Here is an 18,004-nt window from a genome sequence, read left to right as displayed (position 1 = left end):
GGAGTTGAAAGATAGATCTAGGCCTTTCGTGTTGCAATCAGCACGTCATCAGGAGCTTCCAGTGTTGCAGGGAAGAGGATAAAATCCGAGTAAACACGTTCAAAGTGAGTGTTTTTGCTAGCAAAAATGCATGTATATTATATATATGTATAAGAACATAAGAAAGAAGGAACACTGCAACAAGTCTACTGACCCATGCGAAGCAGGTCCATGCCACCCCCTCCCCCCCGGCCTAGAACAGTGACCACCTAGTCAGGTAGTATATATGTAGTACTCCTGTCAGCAGCACAGATATTGAGTATCCTTGTGTTATCAAGACGTGTACTCATAAAGAGTGACACAGTCTGGAAGAACTTAACACTTCTTAACACTCGCGTTGCCTGATTTTTCTCTTGCAAATAAATTAGTAACGAGGGGGTGAGGTAGGGAGAAAGAGAGGGACGGGAAGCTAAGGTAGATATAGACGTGGGTTTATGGATGGGAAGGAGTGTGAATGAGGCATGTTGGCAGTGAATGTAGCATGTTGGTGGATGAGGCTTGTTGCTAATGGAGGAAGCATGTTGGTGGCTGAGGCAGGTTGGCAGTAAACAAGGCATAACGGCACTTAAGGCATGCTAACAGTGGAGGAAGGAGGACGGTGGTTGAGGGCAGTGGATGAGGGAGGACGGTGGCAGAGGCATGCTGGCAGTGGATGAGGCATGCCGGCGGTTGAAGTATGATGGTGGTGGATGAGATACAGTGATGACTAATAAGATATGGTGATCGTGGATGTGGAATAGTAACGATGGATGAGGCATGGTGACGGATGACCAGGAATGGTGACACTGGACAAACTGGAAAGGTTAGTAATAATCTTAGTAACTTAATCACTATGTAATGTTTGGAGTTGCAGTCCATCAAGAGACCTATCAAGATGACCGTAAAGGGCTCTTCATTCAACGAATTGGAGCTACCACTCTTTTTCCCTTGGATCTAATTAAATATCTTTTGAGAGAATGCCTGGAGTATACCTGGAGGTTGTTTTGGGGGTCAAACCCCCGCGGCCTGGTCCATGACAAGGCCTTGTTGAACATCCACCACAAGGCCTTGTGGTGGATTAGGGCCTTATCAACCAGACTGTTACTGCTGAACCTCTCAAATGTAAACTGGAGGAGGATATACGGTAACACTGCAGCTGAATGCAAGCCACTTGGTAGCACTGTAAAGCAAGAGGCACCTTTGTAGTGTTTCAATTACATTATCAGGGAACATAATGAAGAAAGTTAGCAATAAATGGCACATAAGAACGGAGGAACACTGCAGCAGGCCTACTGGCCCATACAAGGGAAGTCTTCATCAAAACTACCCATGCATCTGTCCAACCTTTTGCCACAGCTACCCAAGAATTTACTTCAGTACCTCGGGTACTGAAGATTGAGACACTTATGCAGCATATGGGAATCTTTATTGAAGAAACGTTTCGCCACACAGTGGCTTCATCAGTCCAATACAAAGCAGAAATGGGTAAGGAGAGGAGAAGTTTGAGGTAATCAGTCCCTCAACCTGGAATCGATGTGTTCAGTCCATCACTCTTGTAGGAAAACATTTTCCTACAAGAGTGATGGACTTTGTATTGGACTGATGAAGCCACTGTGTGGCGAAACGTTTCTTCAGTAAAGATTCCCATGTGTTGCATAAGTGTCTCAATTCTTCAACTTGTCGGTTTTCTAAACCATTCATCACATGTCTTAGTTCTTGTAGGATTATTGTTACTGTAATAAACAGCATTTTAATCCTGGCCAGAACTTGTGCTATATTTCTGTCGTTTAAATTTTAAGTATAGGTCTGTCTTTACATAAAATTTATCACAATTTATACAGAGAAAGATCAGAAAATCAATCAGCATTTTGTGAGAAATTCTTATCAAACCATTTTTTTTATGGCGTCTGGATTTTGAAATACAAGTTTATTATGAATATTAATCAAAGGTGAATTTAAGTGGGACTTGGACCTGCCTAATATGGGCCAGTAGGCCTCTTGCAGTGCTCCTTCCTTCTTATGTTCTTGTGAATTTGAAGAATGTATGTTATGGCAGTACTATCATATTTTTGACTCTATACGATTATCTTTAGGCTTGTTTACAATGTGCTTTACAATTCTCAGAAGATTTATTAATAAAAGGTTTTTATTAGGAACTTGAAAAAAAAAATAAAAAAAGTCGTTCAAGAAATGGGAATAAAAATCAGAAGTATTTGTTGATATATACAGATTATAAATGTGTAACCTCTTCCAGTACTGGAGGTGCAGGTTGGTACATACACGGTGGAGGTGCAGGTTGGTACATACACGGTGGAGGTACAAGCTGGTACATACACGGTGGAGGTACAAGCTGGTACATACACGGTGGAGGTACAAGCTGGTACATACATGGTGGAGGTACAAGCTGGTACATACACGGTGGAGGTACAAGCTGGTACATACACGGTGGAGGTGCAGGTTGGTACATACACGGTGGAGGTACAAGCTGGTACATACACGGTGGAGGTACAAGCTGGTACATACACGGTGGAGGTACAAGCTGGTACATACATGGTGGAGGTACAAGCTGGTACATACACGGTGGAGGTACAAGTTGGTACATACACGGTGGAGGTACAAGCTGGTACATACACGGTGGAGGTGCAGGTTGGTACATACACGGTGGAGGTACAAGCTGGTACATACACGGTGGAGGTGCAAGCTGGTACATACACGGTGGAGGTACAAGCTGGTACACACACGGTGGAGGTACAAGCTGGTACATACACGGTGGAGGTACAAGCTGGTACATACACGGTGGAGGTGCAGGTTGGTACATACACGGTGGAGGTACAAGCTGGTACATACACGGTGGAGGTGCAGGTTGGTACATACACGGTGGAGGTGCAGGTTGGTACATACACGGTGGAGGTGCAGGTTGGTACATACACGGTGGAGGTGCAGGTTGGTACATACACGGTGGAGGTGCAGGTTGGTACATACACGGTGGAGGTGCAGGTTGGTACATACACGGTGGAGGTGCAGGTTGGTACATACACGGTGGAGGTGCAGGTTGGTACATACACGGTGGAGGTGCAGGTTGGTACATACACGGTGGAGGTACAAGCTGGTACATACACGGTGGAGGTACAAGCTGGTACATACACGGTGGAGGTACAAGCTGGTACATACACGGTGGAGGTACAAGCTGGTACATACACGGTGTATCATGTGGGAGTTCGACACGTGGATTAGGTAAAGAAATACTCACGTAGGCTGGTAGTACGTATAATTACAGACAAGGTGGGTAGCGCCCTTACAGCCGTACCTATCTCTCTGCTCTCTCTCGTATAACTGACTGACTGGCCGCCCACAGTACCCACATGTGAGGGGGTCTTTGAATAATGCCAGGTCAGCACAATATGAATAGACAGTGACTCAGGCAGAGACGGTTGGTCGTGAGTCAACTGGCACAGTGGTTACTGGTAACTGGTTACTACTACTGAGAGGTGGAGGTACAAGCTGGTACATGCACGGTGGAGGTACAAGCTGGTACATGCACGGTGGAGGTACAAGCTGGTACATGCACGGTGGAGGTACAAGCTGGTACATACACGGTGGAGGTACAAGCTGGTACATACACGGTGGAGGTTCAAGCTGGTACATACACGGTGGAGGTTCAAGCTGGTACATACACGGTGGAGGTACAAGCTGGTACATACAGGGTGGAGGTACAAGCTGGTACATACACGGTGGAGGTACAAGCTGGTACATACACGGTGGAGGTACAAACTGGTACATACATGGTGGAGGTACAAGCTGGTACATATATGGTGGAGGGGTCACAGTGCCACGCTGGGGCACTGTGACCCCGAAAGTTGTGTCAAGGTAAGGTACCTTAAAATAATTTAACTCCCCTACGAATTATATATACACAACAAACACAAGGGACGGAGAGATACCCAATTTCTTGCCCATACCACTGCTCAGTTTTAGAGCGATACCATCAGATTGATCCTGTGAAGTATAATACTGCATAAATAACTCATTACGATTGTGGCCAGAAATAAACATGTAAATAGTTCATTATTATAACTTTTTCGGTTGTCAAAACGTTGCGTCCCAGTCCTTGGACCCATTATGTCTCTCTGCAATCCTTTGCCCCTCACAGGATGGGTATGGTCTGCATAAACCATACCACGAGCGGGGCTTGAACCCGCGGTTAGAGTCATAGATTGCATAATAAGGATGTTCAACTGAGCTACCATCAAAATTAGCAGATACTCACCGATACTTGAGCACATCTCTTAGCGAACACGTACAGTGGAGCTTGAAAGTGAATAGTTTGGTCCGTCTACCTGGAGGGTGTTCCGGGGGGGGGGGTCAACGCTCCCTCGGCCCGGTCCTTGGCCAGGCCTCCCGGTGGGTCAGGGCTACATCAGGCAGGCTGTTACTGCTGGCCGCACGTAGTCCAACGTACGAACCACAGCCCGACTGATCGGGTACTGACTTTAGGTATATATCCAAGACCTTTAGTAAATAGCCACTTGATAATGTTTTCATTTCCAGTGTGTATGTGTGTAGGGTCTCTCTCTCTCTCTCTCTCTCTCTCTCTCTCTCTCTCTCTCTCTCTCTCTCTCTCTCTCTCTCTCTCTCTCTCTCTCTCTCTCTCTCTCTGTCTCTGTCTCTGTCTCTCTCTCTCTCTCTCTCTCTCTCTCTCTCTCTCTCTCTCTCTCTCTCTCTCTCTCTCTCTCTCTCTCTCTCTCTCTCTCTCTCTCTCTCTCTCTCACTTGAGAAGCTTATGATTTCATACCCTGCTGTATATCACCAGGTTTATATGTTTATGTCGAGAAATCTTTAAAAATGGTTCCTTGCAGGGAGATGACGTGGATGTTGGTGGCGGCTGGTGGCATTACTGGGTGGTGGTGGGGGTAGATTTTGAGTGGGTTAGATGTGGGGGAACGCCCATGTTTTTTTCACATGAGATTTTTGGTGCGTAGTGGTGGGAATGTTGGGCATTGTGGCCTCCTGCATGACTCAATACCTCCACGCCTCTTTATCCACTACCTCCTCCTCCTCCTCCTCCTCCTCCTCCATCTCCTCCATCTCCTCCATTTTTACTAACTCCTCACCAACCTCTCCCTTCCTCCATTATCGCCTTGCTTCTTATTTCTCCTCAGATTCTTTACCTTCTCTCTTGGTATACCTTTGATATACCTTTGAAGAATTTCGAGAGTATATCTACTCTCTGAGCCCGGTCATGGGCCAGGCTCGTCTGGTGCTCGCCTGGTCAATCAGGCTGTTGCTGCTGGAGGCCCACTGCCCCACATATCCATCACAGCCCACATGTTGAGGGCCGCCACCATCACCGCCACAACCTCCACCACCACCACCTCCACCATCACCACCACCACCTCCCCTTCACCCCCACCCCCACCACTACCCCATCACCACCACCACCTCCCCTTCACCCCCACCACAACCATCATCACTACCACAACCACCACCACCACAACTACCATCATCACCACCACAACTGCAGTCCATTCATGCTTTCCTAATTCTCTTCCATTTTACCTTCCTCTTTCACTCTCCTCTACACCTTTTCCTTCACCTTTCTTACCACTCATGTTGTATTTGCATCCTTGTTGTCGTCTCTCGTTCAACTCCTGCTTTTATTCACATTTTTATTGTTATTTGTTGAAGTGTTCAAAATCTGTTGTCGTTTTATATCCTGTTATTCCTTCCTGTTCATTAACTCTCCCAGTTGATCCGAGTGGTGTACTACCCATAGTAGGGATGAGCGAAACGTTGCTCTTTACAGAGCAACGTTTCGCTCTTTGTAGAGCTTTATCAAGTAATAAAGCTCTTCACAGTAACGTCGTCCCAATAAATTCTAGCTTCGTAACATGCGTTATATTCAGCTCTCATTCAGTGTAATTCTGACATGACAATCTGACATGAGGATGTCCGATGTGTGTCAGGAAATATATCAGAGTCGATCTTTGCTGTATTTTATAGCGTCAGTGGCAGTTAAGGAGAAGGTACTACAGTCTGTGTCAACGATGGGCAGTTCTGAACTTCCACAGTGTTAAGATGTGTGTGTGATTAAGACACATGTGCAACAGTTGGGTATCTTTATTGATGATTCGTTTCGCCTACACAGCAGTCAAATACAAAGGGAGCAGTAGTAGTAGTATTAGTGAAATAATGATGGAATCAGTCCATCAGCCTTGGAGGAAAGGTGTTTGATGTGGTCAGTCCCTCAGCCTGGAGAACAGTTTAGCTCCATGGTCTGGAACAACATCATTTTCGTCAGATTGTAATAAAGTTGGTAGAATTACCGACAATATGCAAAGTAAAAGGACACAAGTGCAACTAATGTGACATTTTATTGTGGCAACGTTTCGCTCTCCAGGAGCTTTATCAAGCCATTACAAACAATACATGGACACAGAAGGTATATAAAGGCTCAGAGTGAGGTACCATTTCGATGTTCACTAGTAGTAGTAGTAGTAGTAGTAGTAGTAGTGACAAAACTAATACAATATGGTAGAGCAATTAATTCGTACATGAGTAAAAGGATAAAAGCTATTACTTGGGTAACATAAAAATAGGTTGGACAAATATAGACTGGAAAGAGGCAGCCTGTTTCAGTGTTCACTCTCTGTAATGTGCTATGTGTAGTATAACAGGAGAGACTATGTGATGGTAGGGTTTACTGTTTTCAGGAGGATTCTTGCTAAGACTTCGGAGATGGTGAAGCTGCCGTTGTTTTGTTTAATTGTATTCGAAACAGCGATCAGTGCTGATTCGAGGCACTTGCGTCTGCGGAAATTAGTTTCTTTGATCACTAATTGGGCGTCTCTGAATTTCATGAGATGATTGGTGGAATTTCGGTGTTGTACACAGGCGTTGTTCAAGTTATCGTTCCTACATGCGTAAATGTGTTCATTGAGGCGGGTGTCGAGGTTTCTTGCTGTTTCACCTACGTAGATCTTGTCACAGCCTCCACAGGGTATAGTGTAAACTCCTGCATTGACTGGTTCGTGGTGCTTGGATTTTGTCCTGGTTAGATCCTTTATTGAAGTGCTAGAAGCGATGGCGACTCTGGTGTTAGCTTGTGAAAGTACTTTTGAGACGTTTAGTGCAACCTGGCTGTTCGGAAGAATTATAACTTTGTTGGGAGTGGTCTTTGTATTGAACTAATGAAGCCACTGTGTGGCGAAACGTTTCCACAATAAAGATACCCAAGTGTTGCACATGTGTCTAATTTATCAACTGAACCTCGTCATAAGATTCATCCTCCTATGTGTGAGTTATTTGTGTTGTTCCAGCCACTGTATTGTGCCTTTCTCATATTTGTTTACCCAGGGACGCATCTCTGAGGCTCCAGCGAACCTTGTCCTTCCTGCCGCTGGTTCCCAAACATTTCCTCCTGTCATCATTTCGGCGATACATCAGTCACCATCATCAGGATGTGTCCTAAGAAATTTGTAAATCTTTCCCCACTTGCTATTAATATTTCGAGCCTGGCCCATGGCTGGGAGTAGAAAGACTCTCGAAATTCATCAAAGGTATTCCTCAAGATTTTCCTTGTCATTTTTCCACGTTTATCTTTGCGTTTATATTGTTCCTCTACTTTCCAGTTAGTACATATTTGATGTTTTTATTCATTTTATTCTTCATTTTTTCTAAATCTTGGAATATATTTTTTTTGCACGTCTCTTGAGGTTATTTGTATTTTCTTTCTTTAATTTTAGGTTTCGTAAGAAACATAGTGAGAGTTTGATGTGGATAGGATGTGGCATTCTCGAGTTGAAGTCCGGCAACTCAGCGATGGAAAAAGTTGTGGAAAATTGTTAATTAGAACTGTAATCACACACACACACACACACACACACACACACACACACACACACACACACACACACACACACACACACACACACACACACACACACACACACACACACACACACATATACACACACACACACACACACACACACACACACACACAATAACATTCATTACGTGTATCAACACAAATTAATCTCACTCGTTCTCCCACTTTATTCTTCCTTCTATCCCTTCTATGTCTCCTTCCCCTTCTCCTTTACTTTTCCTTGTCTTTCTTTTCCGCTGTCCCCTTCCCCTCTTTTCCGCCTTCTCCCTCCCCTTCGTATCTCCCTAAAGGCCCTCCATCAGCTGAGCAATGTTGACACTGGCACGTGGCTTCCCTCCACGTCTGGCTCTCTCATTATCAGGACACTCCTGGCGCCGCTCTGTGTCTGTCCTGGTGTGTGTGTGTAACCCAGGCACCGTGTTGTTGTCTACCCTCGTGTGTGTGTGTGTGTGTGTGTGTGTGTGTGTGTGTGTAACCCAGGCACCGTGTTGTTGTCTACCCTCGTGTCTGTGTGTGTGTGTGTAACCCAGGCACCGTGTTGTTGTCTACCCTCGTGTGTGTGTGTGTGTGTGTAACCCAGGCACTGTTTTGTTGTCTACCCTCGTGTGTATGTGTGTGTGTGTGTTACCCAGGCACTGTGTGGTTGTGTCTCAGCTCACAAATAATAGTGAAAAGCATTGTAACCAAGTGATGTTAGGTTTGCAGCACCAACATGGAACCTTCACCGTCACCAGACATAAACTCAAGAAGAAACAAAATATAGCGACGAGATTAGTATCAGAAGTGAGGGAAATGTATTATAATAAGAGACTGATGGAACTCCACCTGACAACCTTAGAAGAGAGGACGACCCAAGGCAACCTCATTATGACTCATGAAACCATAAGGGAACCAGAGAGGCCAAGAACACACTGACTTATGCAACCATAAGAGAACTAGAGAGGTCAGGAACACACTGACTTATGCAACCATAAGAGAACTAGAGAGGTCAGGAACACACTGACTTATGCAACCACAAGAGAACTAGAGAGGCCAGGAACACACTGACTTATGCAACCATAAGAGAATTAGAGAGGCCAGGAACACACTGACTTATGCAACCATAAGAGAATTAGAGAGGCCAGGAATACACTGACTTATGCAACCATAAGAGAACTAGAGAGGCCAGGAACACACTTGAAATGCGGGAGATGGAACCAGAAGGGAGAGACACATCAAACCAGAACATGCAGATGAGGCACAGAAACGTTTGGAAGTACTTTTTCAGCTTTAGAGTAGTCAGTAAATTTATTGAATTATGTGAGGAGTTGGCAGAGGCTCCTCACACCGTTTCAAGAATAAGCATGACATGGCCTTAGAGATTCTGAAGCAGTAGGTGACTGCAAGTGTGTGTGTGTGTGTGTGTGTGTGTGTGTGTGTGTGTGTGTGTGTGTGTGTGTGTGTGTGTATGTGTGTGTGGAAGTATACTATATCAAGACCCTGCTATATTATCTAGTCTGCCAGAGAGGGTGGGGGTGAACTAGCCAGCTGACTCTGGCCGGTTTTCCTATGATACTGTTAATAATAATAATAATATCATCTTTATTTACTACAAGTACATGTACAAGGTTTACAGTCCTAGCTGACATGAATGACATACTACTGTATAGAAAGCCGCTTGTTATGCTGAGCATTTCGGGCAAATTAGGTCATTTTTTCCCCCAGGATGCAACCCACACCAGTCGACTAACACCCAGGTACCCATTTTGAACTGATGGGTGAACAGGGACAGGGACAGCAGGTGTCTTATGGAAACACGTCCCTAATGTTTTCCAGCCGTACCGGAGGAGATTTGAACCCCTGACCTCAGTGTGTGTTCCTCTTGCTTGCTGTGATCCACTTGATGTCTGTTGATGATGTTACTGAAGGTACCATAATGTCTTTTCCTTCATATTCAGTGAACGTATGTACACCCACATGAGTAAGGCTTGGCCAGGGAGCCTGCCTGTAATAGTCTACCTGGAGGGTATTCCGGGGATCAGCGCCCCCGCGGCCCGGTCCACGACCAGGCCTCCCGGTGGAGCAGGGCCTGATCAACCAGGCTGTTAATGCTGGCATATATACACTGCTGACACACTATGTGTGGCTGACTATTCTATTACGATAGTCACTTGCAACGCCTGGATATCTTCATTCTAAGCGATATTATTATTATAATCAAAAAAGAAGCGCTAAGCCACAAGGACTATACAGCTCCTAAGCGATAAAGATACAAAAGTGTTCCATATGTATTGGTACTATATAACTACAGTAATAATTTTGGGCTTTACCAAGAATGAAAACGTATAATTCAATCTCGTCTGGTGTACCTTTGATGAGTTTCCAGAGTTTTGCTGCTCCCGCACTGCTACACAGTGGAGCGGGGATAGGATGGTAGGGGGAATACACGCTAGCTTCCCCATCTCCAGGTGGTGCTCGAAAGGGGATAGGTGGGGTAGGGAGTACAGCCTAGCCATCCCCAGGTGGTGCTTGAACGGGTCTCCAGCATTATATTCCATAGGGAAATGCCATCTGGCGGACGTGTGGTTCTTCGTTCCATTTTTTCCTCTTCCTCCTCTGTCACCTGATCGTTCTCTTCTTTCTCCTCCCCTTCTCCCCCTTTCGTTTTCTCGTCCTTCTCTGCCTTCTCTTTTTCCCTCTCTTCCAACTCTTATTATTATCCTCCTTTAGATTCTTTTCCCTTCTCCCTCTTTCTCCTCCTGCTCCTCCCTTTCCCATACCCTTTCACTTCTTTTCCCCTATTTTATTTCCCCTCCTTCCTCTTTCTGTTCCATTTCTTCTCTCTTTCAAACATCTTCGCTACCACTTCCTCCTTATCCACCTCCTCTACCACCATTATCACCCTCCATCACAACCTCCTCCTCCTCCACCGCCACCACCTGCATTACCACTTCCTTCACCACCTTCTCCCCCACCACAACCGCTTGCATCACCACCTCCCTCACCACTTCATCACAGCCTCCTGCACCATTATCTCCATCTTCACACCCTCCTCCTCCTCCACTACAATCTCCTGCACCTCCTCCTGTACCACCACCTCCCTCACCACCACCTCCACCACCACCTCACAACCTCCTTCACCATCACAACCTTCCTCACCATCTGCACCACCATCGCCACCTCACAACCTCCTTTACCATCACAACCTCCCTCACCATCTGCACCACCATCGCCACCTCCTGCACCACCACCTCCCTCACAACCTCCTTCACCATCACAACCTCCCTCACCATCTGCACCACCATCGCCACCTCCTGCACCTCCACCATCACCGCCTCCTGCAGCACCTCCTGGGGTGTCAGCTTGCAGCAGTGCGTCAAGGCAGTGAGATCCAGCAGATCACTGCACATGTTTTGCTGAAATAAATATTACTCTAGCAAAATATACAAGATAATGGTAATAAAAATATTAAATAACTAAGTATAAATGATACTAATAAATAAATAATAATTAAAATTTTTCTGAGTTGCAGTTACATTACTAACAAGAAATAAAAAATGTTAAAGATAAATATCCAGGCTTGTAAATATCCACTAGAAGGCAACCAACCCTGTAAATATCCACTAGAAGGCAACCAACCCTGTAAATATCCACTAGAAGGCAACCAACCCTGTAAATATCCACTGGGAGGCAACCAACCCTGTAAATATCCACTGGGAGGCAACCAACCCTGTAAATATCCACTGGGAGGCAACCAACCCTGTAAATATCCACTAGAAGGCAACCAACCCTGTAAATATCCACTGAGAGGCAACCAACCCTGTAAATATCCACTGAGAGGCAACCAACCCTGTAAATATCCACTGAGAGGCAACCAACCCTGTAAATATCCACTGAGAGGCAACCAACCCTGTAAATATCCACTAGAAGGCAACCAACCCTGTAAATATCCACTAGAAGGCAACCAACCCTGTAAATATCCACTGAGAGGCAACCAACCCTGTAAATATCCACTAGAAGGCAACCAACCCTGTAAATATCCACTGAGAGGCAACCAACCCTGTAAATATCCACTGAGAGGCAACCAACCCTGTAAATATCTACTAGAAGGCAACCAACCCTGTAAATATCCACTGAGAGGCAACCAACCCTGTAAATATCCACTAGAAGGCAACCAACCCTGTAAATATCCACTAGAAGGCAACCAACCCTGTAAATATCCACTGAGAGGCAACCAACCCTGTAAATATCCACTAGAAGGCAACCAACCCTGTAAATATCCACTGGGAGGCAACCAACCCTGTAAATATCCACTGGGAGGCAACCAACCCTGTAAATATCCACTAGAAGGCAACCAACCCTGTAAATATCCACTAGAAGGCAACCAACCCTGTAAATATCCACTGGGAGGCAACCAACCCTGTAAATATCCACTGGGAGGCAACCAACCCTGTAAATATCCACTAGAAGGCAACCAACCCTGTAAATATCCACTAGAAGGCAACCAACCCTGTAAATATCCACTGGGAGGCAACCAACCCTGTAAATATCCACTGGGAGGCAACCAACCCTGTAAATATCCACTGGGAGGCAACCAACCCTGTAAATATCCACTGGGAGGCAACCAACCCTGTAAATATCCACTGGGAAGCAACCAACCCTGTAAATATCCACTGGGAGGCAACCAACCCTGTAAATATCCACTGGGAGGCAACCAACCCTGTAAATATCCACTGGGAGGCAACCAACCCTGTAAATATCCACTGGGAGGCAACCAACCCTGTAAATATCCACTAGAAGGCAACCAACCCTGTAAATATCCACTGGGAGGCAACCAACCCTGTAAATATCCACTGGGAGGCAACCAACCCTGTAAATATCCACTGGGAGGCAACCAACCCTGTAAATATCCACTGGGAAGCAACCAACCCTGTAAATATCCACTGGGAGGCAACCAACCCTGTAAATATCCACTGGGAGGCAACCAACCCTGTAAATATCCACTGGGAGGCAACCAACCCTGTAAATATCCACTGAGAGGCAACCAACCCTGTAAATATCCACTAGAAGGCAACCAACCCTGTAAATATCCACTAGAAGGCAACCAACCCTGTAAATATCCACTAGAAGGCAACCAACCCTGTAAATATCCACTGGGAGGCAACCAACCCTGGGAGGCAACCAACCCTGTAAATATCCACTGGGAGGCAACCAACCCTGTAAATATCCACTGGGAGGCAACCAACCCTGTAAATATCCACTGGGAGGCAACCAACCCTGTAAATATCCACTGGGAAGCAACCAACCCTGTAAATATCCACTGGGAGGCAACCAACCCTGTAAATATCCACTGGGAGGCAACCAACCCTGTAAATATCCACTGGGAGGCAACCAACCCTGTAAATATCCACTGGGAGGCAACCAACCCTGTAAATATCCACTGGGAGGCAACCAACCCTGTAAATATCCACTGGGAGGCAACCAACCCTGTAAATATCAACTGGAAGCAACCAACCCTGTAAATATCCACTGGGAGGCAACCAACCCTGTAAATATCCACTGGGAGGCAACCAACCCTGTAAATATCCACTGGGAGGCAACCAACCCTGTAAATATCCACTGGGAGGCAACCAACCCTGTAAATATCCACTGGGAGGCAACCAACCCTGTAAATATCCACTGGGAAGCAACCAACCCTGTAAATATCCACTGGGAAGCAACCAACCCTGTAAATATCCACTGGGAGGCAACCAACCCTGTAAATATCCACTGGGAGGCAACCAACCCTGTAAATATCCACTGGGAGGCAACCAACCCTGTAAATATCCACTGGGAGGCAACCAACCCTGTAAATATCCACTGGGAGGCAACCAACCCTGTAAATATCCACTGGGAGGCAACCAACCCTGTAAATATCCACTGGGAAGCAACCAACCCTGTAAATATCCACTGGGAGGCAACCAACCCTGTAAATATCCACTGGGAGGCAACCAACCCTGTAAATATCCACTGGGAGGCAACCAACCCTGTAAATATCCACTGGGAGGCAACCAACCCTGTAAATATCCACTGGGAGGCAACCAACCCTGTAAATATCCACTGGGAGGCAACCAACCCTGTAAATATCCACTGGGAGGCAACCAACCCTGTAAATATCCACTGGGAGGCAACCAACCCTGTAAATATCCACTGAGAGGCAACCAACCCTGTAAATATCCACTGGGAGGCAACCAACCCTGTAAATATCCACTGGGAGGCAACCAACCCTGTAAATATCCACTGGGAGGCAACCAACCCTGTAAATTTCCACTGGGAGGCAACCAACCCTGTAAATATCCACTGGGAGGCTACCAACATTGTAAATATCTAATGGAAGCCAGGGATTTTTGCAAAGCATTCATGGTCCATTTTTTTTATTTTACTGATTTTTTTATTTTACTAAATTGAAGTGGGAACAAAAGCTCACTACGTTTCTCCTGCTTATAGATTCATGCTCGGGGAGAAAGTGATCAGGAACCACATAGTTTTGAAAATGAGTGTTAGTGGGGCAGAGGTTTGTGGATATAGGAGGGTGGGTGCCGGAGGAAAGAGCAGTGATTGGTGGAATGATGAGGTAAAGAGGGTGATAAGGGTGAAAAAGTTCGCATACCTGGTTTGCTTGGTACCGCCCGAGGAAAACCCACTGGCTTTCGTGGCAGCGAATTATATTACTGGCCTTAGGGTGAACTGCAGGAAGAAGGCTAACAACATCCTGCATGTAAACTTCCAGCAGAAGGCAGTCTTTGTCTTGTAAACTCCCAGCAGAAGGCAGTCTTTGTCTTGTAAACTCCCAGCAAAAGGCAGTCTGTCTTGTAAACTCCCAGCAGAAGGCAGTCTTTGTCTTGTAAACTCCCAGCAGAAGGCAGTCTTTGTCTTGTAAACTCCCAGCAGAAGGCAGTCTTTGTCTTGTAAACTCCCAGCAGAAGGCAGTCTTTGTCTTGTAAACTCCCAGCAGAAGGCAGTCTTTGTCTTGTAAACTCCCAGCAGAAGGCAGTCTTTGTCTTGTAAACTCCCAGCAGAAGGCAGTCTTTGTCTTGTAAACTTCCAGCAGAAGGCAGTCTTTGTCTTGTAAACTCTCAGCAGAAGGCAGTCTTTGTCTTGTAAACTCCCAGCAGAAGGCAGTCTTTGTCTTGTAAACTCCCAGCAGAAGGCAGTCTTTGTCTTGTAAACTCTCAGCAGAAGGCAGTCTTTGTCTTGTAAACTCTCAGCAGAAGGCAGTCTTTGTCTTGTAAACTCTCAGCAGAAAGCAGTCTTTATGTATTAGAAACTCTCAGAAAGCAGACTTTGTACTTTGGAGACTCCAAGCAGGAGGCAGACTTTGTCTTGGAAATTCCCTGCAGAGAACAGCCTCTATGTCTTAGAAAATCCCTCAAGAATGTAGGTGTGTGTGTGTAAGGGAAGATTCGTAGCAGGAGTGTGCTCTCTCATCCTACCAAGAGGATGGACAGTGCGTCTTGAGGTTGCCTTCTGCCTTTGTTGGGCCGCTTCTACTGACTTCTCTCGCTGGGGAAGAAAGTCCCCTCCTGCCTTTATTTTTTTTTTTTTTTGAGTCGCCTACACTGACTTACCCATCTTAATATTCACCTATTACAATGTTGACTTGAGTAAGTCTTACTGCGCACATTCCGATTATTATTATTATCAGTGTTGCAGTATTTTTTTTTGGGGGGGGGGGGGGAATGCCAGTTATCCGGACAATGAGGTGGGATTATTAATAAACATTGGTCGTAATAATAATAATAATAATAATCTCTATTTCTACAAGTACATGATACAATTTTTACAGACCATACCTGACATCATTGACATATTATATAGAAAGCCCCTGGTTATGCAGAGTATTTTGGGCAATTTAGGTTAATTTTATCCCCAGGATGTGGCCCACACCAGTCGGCTAACACTCAGTTGCTAGTTGTCAAGGGTACCTACTTGCTGCTATGTGAACAGGGACAGCAGGTATCTTAAGGAAACACGCCTTAAGTGTTTCCACCCGTACCGGGGATCGAACCGGGAACACTCAATGAGCTGAATGTGCTACCAACTCAGCTACGGTTGACATTAGGTGATAAGTGAAGCAGCAGAGAGAGTAGAATGGAAGAGCAACCTGACGAGGGTGTGTCTAAGTACACATTACACAAACTAACTATAGTTCATCTGAAAAGATGGACGAGGTAAGATCAGTTGTAGGTGCGAGAAACATTGTTGTTGTTTTTCAATAACTGAGACGTGGTTTAATTTGAAGAGTCAGAAACAGTTGGGTCACAGATGGTAGTTACTGACACTGACGTGACAGTCTCGTAGCTCAGTGGTACAGCGCTGGACCTACTACCTGTCAGAACCAAGGTTCGAGTCCCCATCAATTCTTGTGTTATTTCCAGGTAGTGTATTAGATATGGTTATTACTGTAGTAAATAGAAGGACATGTCTTTGGTAAAGAGCAGCTACCCAAATTCGCTAGCTTAGAGAACCGCCTGAGTTGAGTTATTCCAGGTGATACTGTGTAACAGGTAGGCTGCACACAGTAGCCTACCTGTTACAGTAGCCAAGGTCGCAACTCCACTCTTACCACTACCTTTATCTTGTTCACCCCTGTCCTACTTATTTTAATTGTTCTTATGATAGACCACACATTGGCGATTAAGCAGGCTGGAACTGAATTCGTCCTGTCCCACTGTGAATTTCTGCATTCGCAGAGGTTATAGGGAATAATAGAGGTAGATAATATCAGCGGGTAGCGTTACCAGTACTCACTGCAACAGCAGCCTGGCTCCTTCCCAGCACGTTGTTGGATATCCACGCCTTGTAGTAGTGAGAGTTCATCAAGTATTGCTGAGCCTCGTCTCGACAATTGTTTGTTATTCTTGTGGATTCTCGCAGTTGCTGCTGCTTTTTGGGGGCGTCTATTTTCTCCTGCTACAATAGTTATATTTTGACGTGTGACCTTTTTGGAAGCAGTGAGGGACTTTCGTGTTTTTAGATGTACATATTGAAGTTCCAGGTAGAGCTATTTAGTTAAGGGTTTTATGGGACTTACCTCTTCACATATAGAGAGGTTTTAAATGTACTCCAATTAGACTAGATGTGCATGCCCTTGATGTGTAAGATCAGATTAAATTGTATTTTTATGTAAAGTTTCAAATACTCCTTGAGTGATGCTGCTTTAAATCCTACAGAAATTGATGCTGTTCAGAATATCATCTAAACTTCGGGGCGTTCTAAGGTAATAACTTGATAGGAATTGTGCATTACTTATTACATTCTAAATCCAGGCTGATGCCAGGAATGTCATTCCAGGTGACTCTCTACTATTCCTTTAGCGTGCATTGAGGTAGAGAGGGCTGGGCTTACATAATACGGGGATACCTTTCTGTGATAGCACAGCGACCGAAGTGAATTTATTATGCGTGAGATACCGAAGTGCATGTAGTAGCAGTTGGTGACGGCACTGTTGCTTGTACACTGATGTAAGACTCTGGTCCGCCTCAGGTTGTGTTACGCTCACGGATGCCCACCATCTCTTACCTTTATCCCTACACGCTGCCTGCACGTTCATGAGTCTAGCCTGCAGGGGCCATACTCACGTGTAATCTTATTAGTGTTTAGTATTCTCCCATGTGTACTCTGATTTGTGTTTTGTATCCTCCCATGTGTACTCTGATTTGTGTGTTGTATTCTCTCATGTGTACTCACTGATTTGTATTCACCCATTTGTACTCACTGATTTGTTTTTTAATCACTGATTTATGTTTACGGGGGTCGAACCCCGCTTATTAAGGTTAATGCCTTATATTAAGCCCAGCTTATTAAGCTTCATCGATTAGAAATCGTGGCTTCAGGCCTCTTGAACACTATCTTACCTACTCTTGAAACTGTGTGGAGCTCGCCTCCACCACTTCCACATCCAGTTCATTCCACTTTCCTAATACCCTTAGACTGAAAAGGCACTTCCTAACATCACACCGATATGTGTATTTTTTAACTTCCATCTATGTACCCTTGCACCTGATTCTCGCATTGTAGAAAGTCTGTCTTTATCCTGATCATTTCCTTGAAAACTTTATTCATCTTAATCATGTCTTC

At 45.3% G+C, this 18,004-nt stretch overlaps 1 protein-coding gene across 3 annotated transcripts in view; it reads left to right on the top strand.

Annotated features, from left to right (window-relative positions):
- LOC128702657 (Brefeldin-resistant Arf-GEF family protein schizo) overlaps positions 1-18,004 on the top strand; it is a 707,300-nt gene that overhangs the window by 189,595 nt on the left and 499,701 nt on the right. Inside the window, exon 1 of one of the 3 annotated variants that reach the window (XM_070101948.1) lies at positions 747-841. The exons of the other annotated variants lie outside the window; for them this stretch is intronic. Coding sequence (XP_069958049.1) covers positions 816-841 — 26 coding nt within the window. The 5' untranslated portion in view covers positions 747-815. Of the gene's footprint in view, positions 1-746; positions 842-18,004 lie in introns of those variants that run through there. 3 annotated transcript variants of the gene reach the window in all.

The sequence above is a fragment of the Cherax quadricarinatus genome, chromosome 79, assembly GCF_038502225.1.
Source record: "Cherax quadricarinatus isolate ZL_2023a chromosome 79, ASM3850222v1, whole genome shotgun sequence".
Classification (NCBI taxonomy): Eukaryota; Metazoa; Arthropoda; class Malacostraca; order Decapoda; family Parastacidae; genus Cherax; species Cherax quadricarinatus.
This window is presented reverse-complemented; position numbering and strand designations above follow the sequence as displayed.